The sequence below is a fragment of the Anastrepha ludens genome, chromosome 6 (genome assembly GCF_028408465.1).
Source record: "Anastrepha ludens isolate Willacy chromosome 6, idAnaLude1.1, whole genome shotgun sequence".
In the NCBI taxonomy this organism is placed as follows: Eukaryota; Metazoa; Arthropoda; class Insecta; order Diptera; family Tephritidae; genus Anastrepha; species Anastrepha ludens.
In genome coordinates this window covers 4,803,617-4,825,927 of record NC_071502.1, presented here as the reverse complement: position 1 = coordinate 4,825,927, position 22,311 = coordinate 4,803,617, and the positions used below count along the sequence as shown (strand labels likewise).

Genomic DNA, 22,311 nt, shown 5'->3' with positions numbered 1-22,311 from the left:
AGATATATATTCTTTCTCTCTCTCTCTCTCATTCTCTTTCTGCCTTGAAAGTTTCACTTCTGTTATGTGTTCTACGCTTTACGCACTTTTTTTATTTAATTTTTAATTACTTTTTCCAACAAATGTGCATACACAAGAAATTTAACTAAAAAAACCTTTTTGCGTGCCAGTTTGGCCTGGAAATTGGAGCGTTAAAGCACTACCTACAATAGCAATTAGAGGGGATTTATGAGAGTATTTTAAGAACAGCTATTTTATAACAATTTTTTTTAGGTTTATTTAAAAAATAATATTTAAATTTTTTTTTAAGTTATTTGAATTAAAGCCAGTACGTACATTTTTACCAATTCAGTGACTCAAACGACCCATTGTATCATCAATACTTCCTGCGAGCGCATCAGCGCAACGATCGCGAAATAGCAACAATTGAGCTGCCAGTCTGAAATGAAAATTCCTCCGCATCGGTAATTCGGAAAAATCCGCGCAGCAACGGCCATAGTGAACACGCGCATTATATTCATTTTTATTGTTCAAGTACCTCGCCTGCCGTATTTAGTTAAAAATAGAAAACCGACGATTTTTTTACCCATCGAAAAAAGCATAAAAAATACTTTAATTGACCGAGAAAATGTAATTATATTCACACTTAATGTAAAGAAAATTGTGTTACAGACTTGCAAAAAAAACCAGCTGCAGAATACAAAGATAAAAGAAAATTTACCAAAAGTAGTATTTATAATCTTTATATAAGTGGCTCGCAGTGAGAAAACGAATCGAAGAAAAGAAATGCAAATTCAGAATGTAAATGAAGAGCAAAAGTGTTGAAGTTGTTGAATATATTGTATTTTATGTACTACAAACAGACGGTGCAGTGCGGCAAGAACTGATAGTAGCAAACGGCGACCGGACCGACTCAAAGACCCAATGTCTTGATTCAGAAACATGGGTTTCCTTCATATATTTATTATGTATATCAATATTTTTACACACACACACATACGCGTAGTTCTATGTGTTTGTTAGATTGTGGGTGCATGTTTGATGAAATTCAAAATGCGCTGATTCAAAATTCTTCAAAAACGCATAGTCATCAATAAGTACAGAAATCAATCAAAGAAAGCAAAGCATTTTCGTTATTTGAGAATTTATTATTATTTTTATTTTTCCATCTCAACATTGCTAAAAAAATGTTCGCATTCAAATGCAAGCAAACAATTTGACAAAGCTGTATTAATATACAATAATAATACATACATATGTACAAATGTGCGTATGTATGCATGTATTCTAAGTTCAGACATGCAGAATCATTCTATGGAATGTATGTACGGATTTCAAAAGAAATTGAGCACTACACTCCACTACATGCTCAGCCGCTCTCTTTTTCGTGCTTGTTAAATATGTTTGTATGTGCTTGTGTGTATTTTGTGTATATTTCGTGTGTTCAAATTTTATTGCTATGCCTTCTAACACATCGGAAGCGCCATCAGCAGCAGTATCACGATCAGAAATGCTTTTTTTGCTAATCTGTCAGATATCACAAAATTTCGAAATTCGAATGTAGTAGCAAATACAAAATTGTTTACATGGGTAGGTGCACTAATGTAGTTATCAAAGTCGTGAATTCACACACTCGTATATCTATGCTTAATAAAAAATACCTGTTAATTCCTGTTTGAACTCATACATAGGTCAACCCTATCAGATTTCAAATGTAAAAAATTTGTCTTTGCGCATATATAAAATCGTAGAAAATTTGTTCGAAAGAGCATCGCTCAGAAACTAATGTTCCGATTTTAACATTTCTTATACCGTTAGAGAGTTAGATAGCTTATGTGTAACACTCTTTTCAGTTCGGCTTTGCTGTTTGCTATTTGTGTTTACAAAAAACTCTATATACATATAATTGGCGCGTACACCCTTTTTAGGTGTTTGGCCGAGCTCCTCCTCCTATTTGTGGCGTGCGTCTTGATGTTATTCCACAAATGGAGGGACCTACTGTTTCAAGCCGACTCCGAACGGCAAATATTTGTATGAGGAGCTTTTTTCATGGCAGAAATACCTTCCTGCTGAGGCGCGGCCGCTATTAGGAAAATGTAATGGGGTAGATCTCTATATAAAGCCGTCCAAAACAGCCATCATTCCTTCGCCAGGTAAAGAGTTTTACCTGGTTTGCTCAGCGAAGTTAAATATCTCGGACTTGTCCTCGATGCCAAGCTTAGCGGTAAGAAGCATGCTGATGCAGCTTTGTCCAAAGCAACGTCTAGTAGAAAACTCCTGTGGATGTAGCCCAAGAATTCTGAGATGAATGTATAGGGTGGGCTATGTAAAATTTGCTTTTTGAATCGGCTATAAAAAAAAACCAATGAATATTTTTCCAAACTTGTTATTTTATTTTGAAAATTGAACATTTTCATTAATGAATGAAAAATAATATCGTTCAAATGACTGCCACGACTGGCTTTACAGTAGGCCATTCGATCAACCCAATTTTTAAGCATATTTTCGATTGTTTGGGCTCCTATTTCATGAAAGGCAACTTCGATTTCGTGTTTAAAGCATCAATCGTCTCTGGATGGTTCGCATAGCATTTGTCCTTAACAGCTCCCCACAAAAAATAGTCCAACGGGCTTAAATCACAGCTCCGAGGCGGCCAATTGATATCGGAATTTCGGCTGATTATTCGGTTTTCTAAAACGGTAGCCAAAAGTTCGAGTGTAACTTTGGCAGTGTGACAAGTTGCACCGTCCTGTTGAAACCAAATGTCGTCAATGTCATTCTCTTCATTTTCGAAAAAAAATGGTCCGATGATGCCGCCAGACCAAAAACCACACCAAACAGTGACTCGTTGTGGATGCATTTGCTTCTCTACTGTAGCGTGTGGATTTTCTGAGCCCCAAATCCGACAATTTTGCTTATTGACGTAGCCACCGATGTGAAAATCAGAAAAGAAGAAGAAGACTCACGACTTTGGAAATGGGTTTTAAATATTTCCCAATTTTGTTGAAGCGTATAGCGTCCCATTTCGTAAGTGTCAATCCTTTAAGTAAATTATGAACACATCTGACATGTCATTTGTGTTACCATTCTCAAAAAAATAGGTGGTTCAAAAAGCAAACGCTATATGGCCCACCCTGTACATATGGAGCGATCGCTTGGGCATCGAGAGCCACACTCTTGGCGGAGAGGGCAGCGCTAACTAAGCTTCAGCGCTTAGCATGCGTATGCATCACGGGAACGATGCGGACCTGTCATACAGCTGCGATGGAGATGATGCTCGAACTTACACCGCTCCACATAGTCATTTAGCAATCAGCCAAGCGTACCCTGCTGAATAATACCAGGAAAGGCTTCGAAAGAGGAAAATTGATGTCATCTAAAAACATGGAATTACTGAGGCTGCAACTCCCACGTACCCAGCTACCCAGAGGTCATATCATTAAAGTCATCAAATTCCAAAAGAAGTTCAAAATTGAACTGGACGATAAGTTAAACTGAAGTAGACCTGCACTTGAAAGTTAACACCGAAGTGTGCCCTGCACTGGTACAAAGATGGCTTGAAGAGGCCAGAAAGCAATTGACGCTGGAATATACGGCCCCAGAACCAAGAGTTCTATGCCTATGGGTAGTTTTTCAAGCAGCTCCCAAGCGGAGATGTGTGCCATCTGTCTTTGTGCAAAGATAATCTTAGACAGAAATTTCCGGAATGAGCGAATTGCCATTCCTAGCGTCAGTCAGGCGGAACTCAAGGTTCTATCATCCTGTGAGATTAAGTCCTCACTGGTCCTTGAGTGTATCGCGAAACTGAATCTAAAGGGTGGTTAAGTTTTAAGGGCCTGTGTTGATAAAATACAATTTTTTTCATTTCTCTTTATTATGATAATATTGGTATGGCTCAATTACGTATAGAACAAAATATTGGCCAAATGGTCGCCGCGGCCTCGACGGCAGACCTCCATCCGATGGTCCAAATTTTCATGACGCTGAGGCATAATTGAGGTTCTATGCCGTTAATGCCGAATTATCTCATCCTTAAGCTCTTGAAATATAACCCCAAAGAAGTCCAGAGGTGTCGTTGACGTTTGGGTGCCCTTGAAATTTAACCACCTTTTACAAGGAACACAGAATCGCATCCGGCTAATTTGGGTCCTTGGACAAAGGAGTATAACTGGGAGCGAAATAGCGATCGCATTGGCGGAAGAGGCTGCGGCCTTGCATTTAATAGGACCCGAACCCCCTTCCTTGCTATGGGACAACATATCATCAATAAGAAACTTAGGAGTGAAGAGCTAAGGGAGATTTGCTGGCATCAAACTATGGGGCTATGCCAGGGGAAATCCTTACTGAGAGGGTGCAACCAAAAGAGGTTTGACAGACTCATAACTCTCGCCAAGGATAAACTGAGAATGCTCACGAGCATGCTCTTGATGCTCTTGATGAATGCTCTTGACATTTCTGTGATCAATACCAGGAGACTCCAATGCAACTTCTCCTTGAATGCTGCGCTATAGCGCAGAGAAGGTTAACACATCTCAAGTGGAAGATAGTTTCCTTTTTCTACAGTTGATAGAAATAGTTTTTTTCTGATAGTGTTCGCTCCACGTCGGGCAAGGGCAAATCTCCATGCCATGAACAAAGCTCCCGATAAATAGCCATTTGCCATTCGGAGTTGGCATAAAACTGTCGGTCACTCCATTTGTGCAGATCCCTCCAAAAATTGAAGCTCAGGGAGCTCAGCCAACATCGAACCCCTAATAAGTTCATACAATGTGCATTTCCGCAAATCGTTAGAGCAATTAGCAACAATAAATGAAGCCAAACTTCTATTGTAAAACTTCAGCAAAATGCCTTATGTTTTATCGGATATTCTTTATCCGAGAAGAGAGAAGTTTACTTTTCAATTAACTACTCAGTTCATGTGCGAGCAATTGTTTATACTGAATTTATTTATTATTTCCTCATACCATCTGCTTTGCTTCTTTATCCAATTTGGTGAAGCGAGAAGTAACAACGAGTTTGCTACAATCAGTGATATCTATTGAATCAGCGTGAGCTGTATTATCAGTATGCATAATCTTGCCTCTAAGATGGCAGTTGCGCAATGTTTTGCTTGTTTGCAAGATTTGTAGTTCAATTCTATTTACTTCTCCAACATAAGGTTTTACATCATAAAGACTCGTTTGATAGCAAACGACTCACGGAAGCTTTCCTCTATTCTTCGACCATACTCTACTTAGAATTTGACACCTGTGCCTAGCCATCAGCTTTGCCGTTTTATTTCAATCATAATTTTGCATTACATTTATTTCAAATCTTTGACCCTACATTTTTGTTGAAAACACTTCGATTTTGTTTGAGTCAAGCTGTTTTTTTTTTAATTCTAACGTGAGAATAAACTTTCTAGTTAACTTTTTCATTAGAATGTTCCGGAAATTGTCGGTTATTTCAAACTCATTATTTCATATTCCATTCCAAATCAAGAATAAAATAATAAAAATAGCCCGAAACTCACTTAAAAAGCAATACACTGATGGATTTTCTGATTCATGTGATATAACTGCAATCTATATTATTTCCCTTCTTATATCAGATCATAAATTATGAATGATGAAAAGAGTGAATTTCAAAAACCCAGCTCTAGTTTTTTAATATTTTCCATTCAAGAGAAAATAATATTCCTTGACTTGGTCACTGAATAAAAATAGTGAAGGCCGATAGCCCCAGCTGCTAGTAGCCTTACTACTGCGGGGTAATTAATTATAATTTCATTGCGTTAAAGTATATAAATAAATAAAAATACGTGTTTCGGCTAATCGTCAATCGAGATCACTAGATCACTTATACATTACAATGAATTTAATATTTTCATTACTTTACACGCACACATTGCCATGTTACTCATACGTACCCGCACCCTATTTTTCGACAGCAACTCAACTATGCGCGTATGTTAGAGCGCAAATGATAGTCAAGCACGTACATAAACTACGCAAATTTAAATTAAAGGCACTGACATTCACGCTATTAAAATTTGTTGCAATCATAACGGCTCCTGGTTTTTGCTCTCAAAATTTTTCGTTTTAATTATTTTTTCAAGTTGTGCCCAAAAAATTCAAGTAACGTTACCGTTTTGGAGATTAAAATAGCGTTGCTTCCATTGGAAATCGGAAGTTATTGCATTGAAGTTATAAATAAATTTGGCAATCAGTATTAATTTTATATACACACATTTGAGATGCATTTACCGAAAACTTTTTTGTTAAAGAAACTATGCTGTTATCGAATTTCGCCTTTAAGTTTGAGGCAAAAAAAATAGTTTGCAATAGAAACTGTGTTGTATTAAAATGAAGAACCTAATCTAGTAAATATTACTTCACAATGTAAAAAACAATTTTTCAAAAACATATTTCATAGCCATTTAACTGTTTAATTTCGAAAACCTTTTCTGCTGGTATAATTTTTTACCAGCGTAGTCGAGTATACTCGACATAAATAGTGTAAAATGTTTCTGCCTGTAAAACTAGGCAATTATGACTAAAAACCAAACGTTGCGTGTTAGATTTTCAAAAAATATTAGGTTCGCAACTAAGTTCTCGTTGTTTGTCAATAAATGCCGCCAGCATTGTGCGCATCGAGAGCTACAAAAAGTTTATAGAGATACTTTTTTAAGTGAAACAACGATCCGAGATTGGTTCCGTCGCTTCAAAGACGGCGATTTTAATGTTGACGACCGTTCGCGTAAAGGAAGGCCAAAAACCTTCGAAGACACTAAATTGGAGGCATCGCTCAATAAGGATCCGTATCAAACGCAAGAAGAGCTTGCTTCAGTACCATATTAGGAGTTACCCGCCCATCCATTTCCAAGCGATTGCATGCTTTGGGAATGATTCAGAATTAGGGAACTTGGGTTCTTTATGAATTAAAACCAAGGGATGTTGAACGTCGTTTTTTCGCCTGCGAACAACTGCCACTGCTCCAGCGGCAAAAGAGAAAGGGTTTTCTTCACCGCATCGTGGCGGGTGATGAAAAATGGATTCATTACAGCAATCCAAAGGAAAGAAAGTCATGGGGACTGTCCGATCATGCTTCTACGTCGTCGCCTCGGCCAAATATTCACGCTGCGAAGGTTATGCTATGTATTTGGTGGGACCAAGTTGGTGTTATTTATTATGAACTCTTAAAACCAAGCGAAACCTTGGATCGGTATCGACTGCAATTGATGCGATTGAGCCGAGCACTGCGCGAGAAGCGGCCGCAATACGCGGAGAGGCATGAAAAAGTGATTCTACAGCATGACAACGCTCGGCCTCACGTTGCCCAACCCGTTAAAACCTACCTGGAAACACTGAAATGGGAAATCCCACCCCACCCGCCATATTTTCCAGATATTGCGCCGTCCGATTATTACCTGTTCCGATCGATGGCACATGGTCTAGCTGACCAGCAGAGCCATTCATATGAAGACATCAAAAAATGGCTTGATCCGTGGATAGCCTCAAAAGATGAGGTTTTACCGCTACGGTATACGAGATGTACCAGAAAGATCGAAAACAGTAGTAGCCAGCGATGGCGAATACTTTCAATGATTCACTTGTAACCATTTTTTCAGAATAAAGTTGTATTTTCATCAAAAAAACAGTGAGAACTTAGTTACGCACCAATATATATTTTTATTCATCGCTCAATCAACTGAGAAATACATACGAAATGCTTTTTTTTTGTAAATTTTGCGAAAAATTTTTTTTTTTGTAACATTTAAAACGGCGGATGTACACTCAATTCTTCCAGGAAGGTCGCAGCGGGGCTTCTCCATCGGTGGGCATTGTAGCATCGGCGTCAGTGACCTGAATACAAAAACCCAAAAATTTTGTTGTTTGTTAATGTCATAATTTCTGTAAGAATGGAAAAATAAACTCGCGGAATAAAATGCAAAACAAAAAACATGAATTTTGGGGCAAATTTTCCTACTATTTTTGCTTCGAAAAAATTATTTTTTTGAAAAATTTCCGAAAACTTTTAAATTCACATAGAAAGTAATATCATAAAAAAGATGTATGCAAAATTTCAGGGAGATCGGTCAATAACTTTTCGAGTTATCGAGTACGCCAATTCGAAAAATATATTGTAGTTTTGAGAAAAATGCGTCTAAAGTCGGCAACGTAACTATACCTCTCCCAGCGCTCGAACGCAAAGAATGGAGTCGTTGGAGAGTTGACGATCTATTATAGAGTGTGGTTAAGTTTCAAGGGCCGGTGTTGATTTTGAATAAAATACAAGTTTTTTTAGGAAATTATTGTCATTTCTCTTTATTATGATGATATTGGTATAGCTCAATTACGTATGGAACAAAATATTGGTCAAATAGCCGCCACGGCCTCGGCGGCACACCTCCATCCGATGGTCCAAATTTTCGATGTCGCTGAGACATAATTGAGGTTCTATGCCGTTAATGTGCCGAATTATCTCCTTTAGCTCTTGAATTGTTGCTGGCTTATCGTCGTACACATTTTCTTTCAAATAACCCCAAAGAAAGAAGTCCAACGGTGGGGTTGACGTTTAGGTGTGGTTCACATTCAACATCGGCCTTTGAAATTTAACCACCCTTTATAAGAAATACTTAAATTTACGTTCCAAAAAATGTTTGACACATTCTTAAAGAATTATTTTAACATTTTATGGAAAACAAATTTTTTTTTTTGAAGTTTTACAGGTATCTGTCCCCTTAATTGAATTTCGCGGAGTGTACATATGTATTGCATTAAGTAGTAAATTTCTTTTCCTCAATGCCAATTTCAAACTTATAAGTACGCAACGCCAAATAAATACTAATAAATTGATCAAATTCAGTGCTCCACCGTCTGAACTCAATAAAAAGGAGTTGCTTTTCAAAAGAAATGTGTTTTTTAGTTTTTTTTTGTCAGGCAAGATTAATAAAAAATACTTTTGAGGCATACTTGTCCCAACCGCTATTAATTCATTGCACTACAAAAGCAATTTTTCCATAAATTTCTTCCATAAAAAAAATTTGATCATGTACTTCGTGTGAAAGGAGAGGCGTGTTAAAGGTATTTTGTAGTCACTTGAAACTTGTACTTTCTCATACTAAAATTCAATGGGCTGTAAAATTGCATACCCAGAAAAATCCTAAAAATTTTGGTTGTAGGTTCAAAGTTGAGATGAAATGAAGAAAAAATATGATTACTCATCCGATATGTACATTCGGTATCGATATATGAATAAAAAAAAGTAGAACTGAGAAATCGAACGTTGCTACAGGTAATACTTAATGGCTTTACCAACAACCAAAAACATAAATATCAAGCAATAATGCAGATTTATAGCCTTTGTTCCAGGAAGATTAAAGAAGCAAATTAATCAACAGTAAATCGCTTGAAGCTTTTAAATAAAAAAATCAAAGAAATCGGGCATTCACTCAACATGTGCACAAAGGCGATCCATAAGTTAAAAGAAAATAATACACGAGTATATATACAATATATATGTATGCATAGAGTACATCATTGCCGTATTGAGTGAATAAACTCATATATATATAAGTTTACATATAGTATACATTTTTGTAGGTGTATAAAGTTCGTCACCTGTGTGTGAATATGTATTTGCTAACCTATGCATGGCTCTGATTTCCGATTTCCGCATGCTGCATGCCCGAATAACGAAAAACAAAACAAAAACACCCAGCCCTCCCTCCTTCGGTGCATGTGTGCATGTGTGTATGTGCGCGTATTTACACATGACTGTCAACGATCGATGCATCGGAGAACCGTTTGTACGCTAAAAATAATATCTTGCCGGCTGCTCGCCGTCTACACTGCCTGTCGCGCACTACGTTTTTGCTTTTATTACAATAGGCGAATGGCGCGTCGATGTTGATCTTGCCGATTGTGTTGTGTTGATTAGAGATCGTTGATCGTTGAGTTCGAACTCCATTTGCCGGTCATAAAGAAATCAGGCATTCGAAAGAAATCCATTAAAACCATAGCCAATGGGGCATGGCAAAATATCGCAGTGTATTAAGCCAAGCAGAGTTTGACTTTCGAATGTGTAAATAGTGAATGGGCATTGTCGGTTTTGTTGTTGACCATCGTTATACGCTCAGCGACAAATGGATTGCTTGTGTGTAAGTATTTTGTGTTCGTACAGTTAAAGCAGATATTGCAAAGTATTGAAAGTATGTCTGCTATTCCGCTAAGAAATTTGTAGTGGGTGAATAATGGGGTCAGGGCCCCGGGTGTTAAGCATCAGCACAACAAATGCCATGCATGAGTTTGTTTCGTAAACGCATTGTGATCAAAAATTTTCAAAACCAAACGCAACTACATGCATACATATGTACGCACAACTACATACGCACGCCCCTACATACATACATATTTGTGATGTAGAAAATGTATGGTTGAAAAGTCGGCTCGACTTATGTTTTTGTTTATGCACAAAATCCACAAAATCACAATTCTAAATTCTTTTCGCAGAAAAAGTAAAGCAAGCATCGTACACATTTGGCGCATGTTCTAAACAAAATCAAAACAAATAGTACTGGCGCATTGGCGCTAAAGACATACGAGTTTAATCCTACATACGTACATATGTGTATGCACATATATTTATTAGCCAACGCGTGAGATATTTATTACAAACAAATTGGTTATGGAAAAGTATTCCCAATGTGACTGAAAAGAAGATAACCAAAGTGACTAGTGCAGAGCTCGGAGTAGTTGGCAACCAACAAATGTGTAACGGCTTTTGTCATATGTTTATAAAAATTCCACAATAAAGGGCCGATTTTCATGAAACGTCCCAGTTGACACAACTTCGTACATTTGGGTGTAAACGGTGTAATTATGTCGAAAAAACCACGAGGGAATATACACAAAATTCGAGAATTCGAATTGGAAAAGGTAAGTCCAATAGAAATTAGGTTTAATGACAGGCGGAGTTCTTCCATAATTAAATGATAAAGTGCCCTGAAGAGGTGCAATATTTCATAATTTTTAGTACATATACGTTACCTCAGTATAGAAAGGCCTTAACTCATATTTTTTCAAAATGGATTTTTATCAAATTTTTATGTAGTATAACCTCTAAATAAATCCTCATAAAAAGTTTATAGAACTACTATAAAAATTAATTATCATTGAGTAAAAGCCTTTTTTTTACGAGAAGGAAGCATCAAAAACATAACCCCGTCAGTGTGGGACTTTAACCCGAACTAAACCTCCTACTCCTCCTCCTGGTGAACGAGGAAAAAACCTGGTACCTCCTGTCAACAAACAAACAGTCGGCGCACTCGCGTATCGGCACCCACGTCACTATTGACAGTTATGATTTCGAGGTTGTAAAGAGCTTCGTATACTTAGGAACCAGCATTAATACCGATAACAATGTTAGCCATGAAATCCAACGTAGAATATCTTTTGCCAACAAGTGCTACTTTGGACTAAGTAGGCAAGTGAGTAGTAAAGTAATCTCTCGACGCACAAAACTAACACTCTACAAGTCTCTCATCATGCCCGTCCTAACGTATGGCGCAGAAGCGTGGACGATGACAACATCCGATGAAGCGACGCTTGGAGTGTTTGAGAGAAAGATTCTGCGCAAGATTTTTGGAGCTTTGCACGATGGCAACGGCGAATATCGCAGACGATGGAACGATGTAAGAATAAAGCTCCAGCGGCTACGTTGGCTGGATCATGTCGCCCGAATCGACATAAACGCTCCGGCTCTGAAAGTATTTGATGCGATACCAGCTGGTGGTAGTAAAGGGAAGAGGAAGGCCTCCTTTGCGTTGGAAAGGTCAGGTGAAGAAAGTCTTGGTTTCACTTAATGTTTCCAATTGGTGCCGGTTAGCACGAGAAAGAAACGACTGGCGCGCTTTGTTAAACTCGGCCAAAATCGCGTAAGCGGTTATCGCGTCAATTAAGAAAAAAAAGAACCTCCTACCGTCAATGTACCAATCCCCCCCGGTACAACCCTTAAGTATTCGTCGGGAGGCGGTTTAAGCACTAAACTTAACATCCGTTATTGCCCTGATGCAATACGTCGAAGGTAGCATCTGCTTGTCACCACCCACTGTTTAGGTCATTTGATGAGAGAGCCACCCCTGTCCTAACATTACTCCCCCACCCACCATGTCTCTGTCCATACCATAGAAAGGTAAGTTTCTATGGCCGGTATCGCCAGTTTGCTTGCATCCAAATAAATCAATTGAGAAAATGGTCCAACCGTAAGGAAGTACAGACTATTATACTACAGAACTTCAGCTATTTAGTGCTATGCTTTCGCTTTTTCGTCTTCTCTTCATTTGTCTCAAATCATTGAGTACGCACGCTGACAATTTTTTAACACAATCCCATCCCTTCGCTTCTTTAGATTGTAGCATGTGTGGAACATTGTCCGGTGGTTCTGCTATTTTGTTTTCCAAAAACTCTCGTTCCTTACTATATATTTGGCAGTAAAATAATATATACTAAGCATTTTCATTTGCCTTGGCACAAAATGAGCATATAACTCCATCATCATGGCCATACTTGTGGAGATATTCCCTGAAACAACCATGTCCTATCAGGAACTGCGAAAATTCGGCATTGCCATGTTTTCTATCTACCCATGCCTGCACATTTCTAATAAGTCGATGTGTCCATTTCCCTTTGGTTGTTGTATCTCAACGTCTTTGCCATTTAGATATACAGTACAAACGTGATAGTCCGACATTTCTTAATCCGACACGTTCGGTAATCCGACAACCTCATAACGTCTATGGATGCAATTGGCATTATTTTATTTTGATCAGTCGCAGCAGAGGGGGATTGTGTTTTGTTTCCCGGTCACAACGTATTTGTCATTAAATTTGAACAACGCCAGTTCTCTCGCGATTTCTGACGGTGTTGTTGTGATTTTTTTCTGTCTTTTCGTGTCGTTATTTTTTGATTTGGTTTTACTTAGTGATGGCATCGACGTCAAACAAACGTAAACATACAACACTTACGCTGAATGATAAATGGGCCATAATTCAGCGATACGAGCGTGGTGAAACACCTCTTTACCTAAGTGGGATCTACGGAGTGGAACCTTCGGTAGTCCGAAATATTTGATAATCCGACAACGAGTCGGTCCCGTATGTGTCGGACTATCACGATTGGACTGTACTCTCGTATCTTACTTCTTTGCGCTCCTCAGCTATTAACGACCTGCCAAGGCTTCGGCTTTTGTCATATATCCTCTTGCTTTCCAAAGCCAGTATATCTGAGTGCTTTATGCCAGAAATTACCCCGACAACTTCATGGGATATAGTGTAAAAAGCGCTTGCGACTCTAATAGCGCTCAGTCGAAACAGGTGCAGCATACATTACAATGGAGTAAAAGCCTTAACTAAACTTATCTGTATTCGGTTTCCATACATTTTTTCCTCCTACTGTAAAGTACCTTAAGTAATATTAGCCAATTTTCTTTGTACATTTTTTTCACATGACAATTTTTTTATGAATTATGTTGCATACTAATTTCATTTATTCATTTATGCTCATTGTCAAGGTGGCATTTCGCACTAAATAAATTTTTTGCGGTTTTTTGTTTTGTTTTGTCCCATTCAGTAGTGAGTTACGGGGTGTTAACAACGGAAATCAGCAAAGAGAAGATTTGGTACATTTTACAGTTTTTCTTCGATAAAGGCGAAAATGAAAACCAGGCCGCTCAAATTGTGAATTGTTTTTATGGTGTCGACACTGTAATAGTTACTTACGAGCAATTTTGGTTTCGTTCATTCCGTTCAGGCATTTTTGATGTTAAAGATGCGCGTCGCACTGGCAGGCCCGTCCGCAAAAATGTCGATAAAATCACAGAAATAATCCAAGTTGACCGACATGTTAGCAGTCGTATCATTGCCCAGAAGCTAAAGATCGACCATAAAATAGTTTTAAACCCAAAATAATGGATTTATTTTCCCACAAATTAAGGCTACTGGTGGAAAATCATATTCGTGTGGGGGTATTGCCGAGAAGTCCACTTAGTACAAATCAACACGCTTACCAGAGTAGAAAATCATGTGAATCAGCCTTACACGATCTTGTTAGCAAGACTGAAGCCGGGCTGGAAGCTGACGAATACACAATGGGCGTGTTCGTGGACATTGAAGGGGCTTTTGGTAATGCCACTTTCGGCTCGATATGTTCTTCTGCCGAACGACACGGAGTTAATCAAACCATTGTAAAATGGATATATTCCATGCTCTCTGAGAGGCTGTTAACCACTGGGGAGAACAGTGACGAACTAATCACCCTCAGGGCCAAGCAAGGATGTGCCCAAGGGGATGTTCTTTCTCCGCTGTGTGGTGCTCGATCGTAGACTCTCTACTAGCGGAGATGCAGAACTCGGTTTTCATGTCCAAGCATATGCGGACGATGTCAGTGCGCTAACATCGAATAGATCCCAAGTTCTTTCCGTTAATCCGAACAAAACAACCATAGTCTTGTTTACGAGAAAACGGAAATTGGATGGGCTCAGTCTTCCAACACTGAAAGGTGTGACACTTGGTATTTCCGATGAAGTTAAATATCTAGGAGTAATCTTGGATAAGAAGCTAACTTGGGAGACACACGTTTCACTGAAGGTGAATCGCGCATTAAGGATTTTTCAGCAATGCCGCAGAGCTTTTGGTAAAGCCTGGGGTCTGAAACCTGCTGTGGTCCTATGGATATACACAGCACTTATCAGATCAATCATCACTTACGCTTCTGTGGTCTAGTGGCGACGGACCGTGGTTAAGTCCACAATCCGGGAACTATACAGGCTACAAAGAAGTGTATGTTGTTGTTGATGCCTTAAATGATATGATTGATTTTCTCCCCCTGGATCTTAAGATACAACAAGAAGCAATAAAAGCAATGTTTAGACTCTATAAATATGGAACTTCGGGACACAGAGAAATCTGCAGACACACCTCTTTAGCGAAGCCCTCAACCATCTGTGTGATCCTTCTGGTAGAAAAATATGACACATAAATGGCGCCCCAAACAGTATGAAGGCGTTGTTCCTAAGCAACGACAGGAGGGCATTCCCACTACTTAGGACTGATAGCGGCAGGCTAAACACCTACCCTATCAGAAATCAAATAGATTACCAAAACCAACGCAAGACAAGTCTTGCTCTATGCCCCGAGAGGATTGAACATGGAAAAAAAATGTTGCATGATGTATACTCTAATATAACTCCTAATGCCTTGATCAAAAAGTTCTCGGAATATATTCAGATAATTGAAAATACAAATTTCTTCCTCCAAAGTGATATTATAGCCTTCAAAGTACGCCCCAGTAACTGCAACGCACTTATGCCAGCGTTTGATCCAGCTCTCGAAACATTTCTGAAGCTTTAATTTCGGTATAGCCATCAGAGCCGTCTTCAATTTCTCCATTGCTTTCTTTCGGCTGTTGAAATATCAGTCGAATTCGATGGATGTTGGATGGTGCTCGTTTCCTTCTTGGTAAACAAAGTTCACGGAAAATCGTTTATTTTTGCAAATATTCTAATATTTTATTATTTGCCAACTCATCTATTGGAAAGTCTACGAAACACCAGCTGTGCTCTGCTGTTTGAATTGTCTGCTAAATTTCTATGTTACCTCATTAAAGCCCATAAAAATCAATTCACTCGTAATGACTAATAACTTAAATATGAATTATCGCCACAAATTTGCAGTAAGTTTTTCATAGAAATTTCGTCATAATTAGAAGGAATCACAGGTATTTCTTCGCCTATGGCATTTAGTTTTTATATCCAGACAATAAATCCAAAAATTTTGATTACACATCGGTTTAGATACGTATTCATCTACATAGATTTATATATACATATGTACATAACACGCCTTTGTAGCTATACAACAACAAAAATGCATACAATGTCGTAATAAATAGACGAAAAGGTATCACGACAGATAAAATACTTTGGCACTAAGCCAATAAGAAATCTTTTCGCGCCATGCGAACGAATGCGTCGTATTTTCAGCTCTTGTTGTTGTTTGAAATGTTCTTTTGTTATGCGACAAAAATCCCATACAATAAAATCAAATGTGCGACCATTGTGTGCTGGGCATAAATATTCGATTAGTTTATTTTACAATTAAATAATTGGATATACATACATACATTTATGTAAATATTTAGTGAACTATCCAAATAAAGGGTCTTTCACAGGCGCGCCCAGATGTTGTTTTAAAATAAAGCAAGTAAAAATTTAAATTCTTTGAGGTTTCACTATTTTTATTCAAAATGCGGATCCTAACAAAAAATGACGCCATTTAAGGGGTTATATACCTTGTGTTGGACTAAAAAATCGAAAATTTTTTATGGGCATATTTGAAAAGTACATCATCTTAAAAATATAAATTCAAAAAATCATACAGATCGGAGCACTAGAATGAAAGTTACAGACCGTGGAAGCGCGCGTAAATGAAGTGCACGCAAAACTTTAGACGAGAATATCTCGAAGTTGTGTTTTTTGAAAATTACCGTCGTGGTGATTTGCATAAACTTTTTTTTTAATTATTCGAAGTTACAACCTCGTGAATCTGTCGGCTCACTTTTTATAAATATTTGCATAGTTCGCTGGAATTAATTTTTTTAATTTTTCAACCCCTCGAAAATCGTTTTTTGAGCAAAGCGGTTTTCATATCGAAAACAAATTTTTTTGGGTAAATAAACCGTTCAGATTCACTAAAAAACATTTTTCTACAATAATCATTTAATTTTTTTGATTTCAGTTGTGCTGCTCATGCGCTACCGTGATCACCGCAAGCCTCTTCTAAAAAACGGCGCTTCGGGGGAGGGGCGATATCAACAATAAATAATAACATTTTTTAAAATAAAAACACCAAAATGTATTCCTTGAAAGTTACTCCTAAGTATGATACATGCCTCATTTGAATAAAAGTTCTAAAACATATTTAAAAAAAAGTATGACAATCGTCCATTTTTTCGGGCTCACAAGGTATATAACCCCTTAAATGTCCACCATTTACAGGTAAAATCCACCAAACAGTTGATTCATGAATGCCTATGCCGAATGTTGAGAACGTCGAGGTATCGATGTTAAAGCTTGTTCAGCGGCAATATTCTCAACAGAACGTCCAGTTTTGGGTTTGCCAGCCCTTTTTCTACCCTCAACACAACCAGTTTCTTGAAGTTTTTCCAGCAAAAAAATCGCAAATTTCGCGATATTTTGTTCTTAAACATTGAGCATTTTCATAACAAATTTGAATCATTTTAACGCATTTTTTATCGTATAAAATTGTGCACCTATCAACTTGACAAATGTCAAAGATGATTTTTTCTATTACCATCTAGGCATTATTCAGTGTTGTCATCTAAGCGTCACTTTTGAAAGATCCTTTAGAATAAAGAACTAAAATTATTTGGCGTGCATGTTGTTGTTGTCCTAAAAATGTTTTCTTAGTTTAACTTATTTAACAGAACTGTGATCGGATAAGTTTGATCAGCTGTTGCAGAAGAAATTTGCAGCTTTCACGCAAAAGAAAACTACAGTTTGCTTTTTCAAGGGATAGAGAAAGAGAGAGAAAGAGATAATAGCTCGTGTTGTGATGCTCTGCTCTGATAATATGGGGTGATTTTTTAAGTCCTATAGGAAAGTTTCGAAAAAACACACGTAAAATTCAGAAAAATGCATGAAATTTTTATTTAAATCGATAGTACAGTCCATATAATTTAATGTTTGAAGATTATTTCATGCAAATGTTGACCGCGACTGCACTTCAAATGGTCCATCCGCTTAGTCCAATTTTGGCATACTCTTCCAATGTTTCGGCCGGTATCTCACATATAAATGCCTTAATGTTGTCTTCCAATGCGTTAATTGAAGCAGGCTTGTGTAAATAGACAAGAGCCTTAACATAGCCCCACAAAAAATAATCTAAAGGCGTTATATCGCACGATCTGGGTGGTCAATTGACAGGTCCTGAAGGTAAAATAAAATGTTCACTGAACTCGCCTCTCAACAAATCCATTGTTACGCGTCCTGTGTGGCATGTGGCACCGTCTTACTGAAACCACATGTCGTGCAAACTTTCTTCACAGAACACGCATTTTTATAATAAAATTCAATGATTTGCAAGCGTTGTTCGTTTTTAAGACAATTCATGATTAAATTATAGACCAAACTGAAGATGTTTGACAGTGAAACAAAACACGAAACGTGCGTCAGCTGTTTAAACTAACTGTTTAAAAAGATAATAGCTAAAAAATCACCCGTTACAAGTATATAAAAATTATCACTGAGTAATTTGAAAGTGGCTGAATTGATTGAAACAAATATATTTTTATCATATCGGATTTACAGTAAGAAATCGATAATACAGACAATTAAAAACTTAATAGTGTCCGATTTATGAAGAAAAAATAAATATTGAAAATTTAACTAATGGCTTTTACTTAATCTTTGTTGTTATTTTACTTTAAAAACGTGTTTTTTTCACATACATATGTAAGTGATTAAATAACACTAGTGTACAAAAAATTTCTTAACCACTGATATCTCGTTAAAAACTGTATTAGACTAGCCGCCTACTCCATGGATTGCAATCGTTCGTATTTTTGAATGCCGGCAATGTGCCTAAAAACACTTTTACTTGGAACTGTCATCAATTTTCTCCTTCTTCTTGATTTGCGCGATAAACGCTAATGTGATTTTGGCCGAGCTTAACAAAGCGCATCAGTTGTTTCTAACCGGGCACACCAAGTAAAGCCAAATCCTTCTCTACCTGATCTTTCCAACACAGAGGAGGCCTTCCTCTTCCTTTGCTACCACCAGCTGAAATACTTTCAGATCCGGACGGCACTTGTATCCAGGTCCGACGAGAGGGGGGGATCGGGGACCTTTTACCCCGTGCCCGGAGTTCTTAGAGGGGCCCGGACTCGAGAGTAATTCGAATTATATGAATTAGACTTAATTGGAAAGGGCCCGCATTTGCAATTTTCCCCCGGGGCCCGGATATGCTCTCTACGGCCCTGCTTGTATCCATTCGAAGGACATGACCCAGTCAACAAAGCCGTTGGATCTTTATTCGCTGCGCTATGTCTTTGTCGCCTTAAAGCTCATACAGCTTTGTTCCATCGCCTACGATACTCGCCGTCATCAACGTGCAAAGCTTCAAAAATCATTCGCAGAATCTTTCTCTCAAACACTTCAAGGGATGCCTATTCCGATATTGTCATCGTCCAAGCTTCTGCGCCATGCGTTAAGATCGACGTGATGTGAGCCTTATAGAGTGTTAGGTATGCTCTTCAGTTGCCTACTTAGCCCTCCTCTATGTGTAGGTTCATAAAAAACTAACCACTACCTATTGGCAGATAGAGTTAACGATTGCCTTGCTAGATCAGAATTGTCCAAAATGCCTGAGCCCTGATGCCAAAATCTTGAACATATATTTCTCTTTTTGAAATATATTTAAAATTGCATTTTTCTTTTTTTCCATTTCACAGATCCATTTGGTCGATGAATTCGACATTTTACAAATTGTAGGTGAAGGATGGTTTGGAAAAATTTTGCTGGTCGAACATCGCGGCTCTCAAACCGAAATGGTTTTGAAAGCTGTGCCAAAGCCATACGTCTCAATACGTGACTTCTTTAGAGAATTCCATTATGGACTGCATCTGGGTATACACCGGAATATAGTCACCACTTATGATGTAGCCTTCGAGACAGCCGGTTTCTATATATTCACACAGGAGTATGCGCCACTAGGTAAGCAGCGAACCTAACTCTGCTAATACAAATTCTGTCTATTATATGTTTTTGGTTCGTTCTCATCAACAAATTGAAGGTGATCTCACATCAAATATGACTGACACAGGTGTTGGTGAGGAATATGCGAAGCGAGTGGCAAGACAGATCGGTGCTGCCTTGGATTATATGCATTCAAAGTAAGTAGCAACTAGAAGCTATGTCGAGGAAAATTCTGTAATATGTGAGCTTCTCTTACTCCTCACCTAGAGACATTGTACATCGAGATGTGAAGCTGGATAATGTGCTCATATATCGGTCAGATTTTACCCGTGTCAAAATTTGTGATTTCGGTGAATCTTATCAGGCGGGCACAATTGTGGAGCGCCGCAACGAATGGCTGCCTTACAGTCCACCAGAAGTATTAGAAATTAAACCGGAAGGCACCTACACGTAAATAAGTCTTTTTTTTACAAGAAAAAGTTCCAATTTATTATTTATGTTCAAATTAATGTTTGTAGAGCCGAGCCTAGTCACGACGTTTGGCAATTTGCCATTGTCATCTTTGTTTGCCTGACTGGTTGTTTGCCTTGGCAAAAGGCCGCCTCCGATGATCCGCGTTACGTACGCTACTTGGCGTGGTTTGGCGCAAATATTCTGCCCATGAGACGAACGCCGAAACTCTTTAAGTTACTCACCTCACGAGCTCAGCGCATGTTTAAACGCTTTTTAGATCCACGCGCGGAAAGACGACCGAAAAATTTAACTGATTTAGCAAAGTTCCTTGACGATCGTTGGTTATCGAAAACAGCCGAAAAGGAAATGGCCGAATATGAAACCGATGAATTATGTCCATCCATGTATTCCTTCCATAGCAGCCCCGATGAGAAGAATCGATTGCTGTACACACTGGCCAACTGTGGCTTAGAGACCAATGTGGATCGACAATCAAAGAAAAATCGTATTAAGGATTGGATCGAAGCGTCCGTTATAACGGAGGAGGATGAGGTAAGCTTTGTATTAGACATATAAAATGAAAATTTACCAAGACAAAAAAACGGTATTCTTAGATTTTTTTTTTAATGGAAAATTGCTTCATAGCCAAAAATAAATTTTTTAAACATTTTGGTTTATTGTCTTACAGGAGGAAGTCGAAGATGCCTCGCCCTCATCCTCAGTCTCTCGTGAACCAGTCGCTGGGCACATTTCATCAATTCGTGCTACACTGGAAAAAAGCAAAGCATTCAACACCACACTAAAGGATGCCGCACAAAAACATTTTGATCCACGCACTGGCGCCCTACAAGAAGGCCCCAGCGAGATGGGCGCCATCACGCAGACGCACCAGAAATCATATAGTCCCTCAAGTGGCAACATGTCCACCATCAATAACGGCGACAGTCTCTGCGGCAGTCTCTTGACTCTGGGCTCACGCCCAGATCTGCTACAAAGTCATTTAGAAATATATAATTCTGATTTCAATTTGAACCGTTTAGGTGAGCAAAATAACTCTGCTCAATTCTACGGGCATAACCAGTCGCTTAGCAGCAACAACTTACTAATGGCTGACTATGAAACGGCTTATGCCCAATACCCAAATAATAAAAGCAACGCCACCGCAGCTAAGAAATCCATTGGCTTAGATACGTATGGACTTCCGAATGAGCATAGGAAAAGTGCATTGAAGCGAACTAAATCTGATTCTGTAAAAACTGTTATGTTCGCAAGTATGCCTGCTATCAATAATAGTGACGCTTATGCCGCTGGGTTAAAGCTATCGCAAACGCCACCACTAAAAAATGCTACTAATCAAACGCTAACTAGTGCTAATTCACCAAATGATACTTCTTTCTCGTCAAATGCAAATAACACTAATGATAGCCATGTGATCACAGGAAACGGAAATGCAACGAAGCCCAATTCATCTGTGACCTTATCGGGGCTTGCCAATGCCTTCCATTCACTTGCCTCGATCTCATTGCCGGCTAAGGCAGGTACTCCGGAAAAACAGCAGCAGCATCAACAGCAACAACAAGAGCAGCAACAAAAACAAGCTCAGCAGCAGCTGAAACAACAACAATTCGCAACCTATTATTTAAAACAACAAGAAAATGGTTCCTCAGTCAGAGATAGCGCTTACGGCTCGGCAGAAGTCAGCGAAGGTCCATCAAGAACAGTGAGCTACTCCTCGATGAAGCCCCAGTTCAACGGTATTGCCGAGCAGCACAATGGACGTCAGCAACAAACACAGTTCTCAAATCATAGCCGTGCTTTGAGTCCGGAAGGGCGTCAACGACAAGGGCTGGAGAAACAGCAGATTTATAGAGGGGCACGAACAGGCAGCTTAAAAGATTCGCCGTACGATAGAATTGCAGTAACAAATAACAACAACAAACGAAGATAAATTAAGCAATAGTGATGCCACTGATATGTCTAGTTTTATATGTAGTTCGCCATTCGCCTTTACAACTGTTAAATACCCGATTTTTTAAGCCTAAATATAAATTTATAATATTTAAATACAATAAATGAAATCAATAAACTCTAGCGCCCTTGTGTGAA

At 38.5% G+C, this 22,311-nt stretch overlaps 1 protein-coding gene across 10 annotated transcripts; it reads left to right on the top strand.

The window, feature by feature from the left end:
* Positions 1 to 428: 428 nt before the first annotated feature.
* On the top strand, positions 429 to 22,311 carry LOC128866585 (serine/threonine-protein kinase meng-po). Of its 10 annotated transcripts, XM_054107440.1 has the most exons (9): positions 429 to 801; positions 9,873 to 10,141; positions 10,494 to 10,919; positions 19,509 to 19,770; positions 19,850 to 19,949; positions 20,020 to 20,202; positions 20,271 to 20,757; positions 20,894 to 21,245; positions 21,645 to 22,311. In XM_054107440.1, the coding sequence occupies exons 3-9, from the start codon at positions 10,863 to 10,865 to the stop codon at positions 22,151 to 22,153; spliced, it is 1,950 nt and encodes a 649-aa protein (XP_053963415.1). In that variant the 5' UTR covers positions 429 to 801; positions 9,873 to 10,141; positions 10,494 to 10,862; the 3' UTR covers positions 22,154 to 22,311. The 10 variants fall into 10 exon arrangements, with proteins under 10 accessions (XP_053963415.1, XP_053963410.1, XP_053963408.1 ...); XM_054107435.1 differs by having other exon boundaries at positions 429 to 630; positions 20,894 to 22,311; XM_054107433.1 differs by having other exon boundaries at positions 9,924 to 10,141; positions 20,894 to 22,311.

What these genes read in the sequence shown, in the direction of transcription:
- LOC128866585 (XM_054107437.1), top strand. Translation starts at nt 10,863, where the DNA reads ATGTCGAAAAAACCACGAGGGAATATACACAAAATTCGAGAATTCGAA. An exon ending in TTGGATTATATGCATTCAAA is followed by an intron (nt 19,950 to 20,019) that starts GTAAGTAGCAAC and finishes CTCCTCACCTAG; the next exon opens with AGACATTGTACATCGAGATG. An exon ending in TTATAACGGAGGAGGATGAG is followed by an intron (nt 20,758 to 20,893) that starts GTAAGCTTTGTA and finishes ATTGTCTTACAG; the next exon opens with GAGGAAGTCGAAGATGCCTC.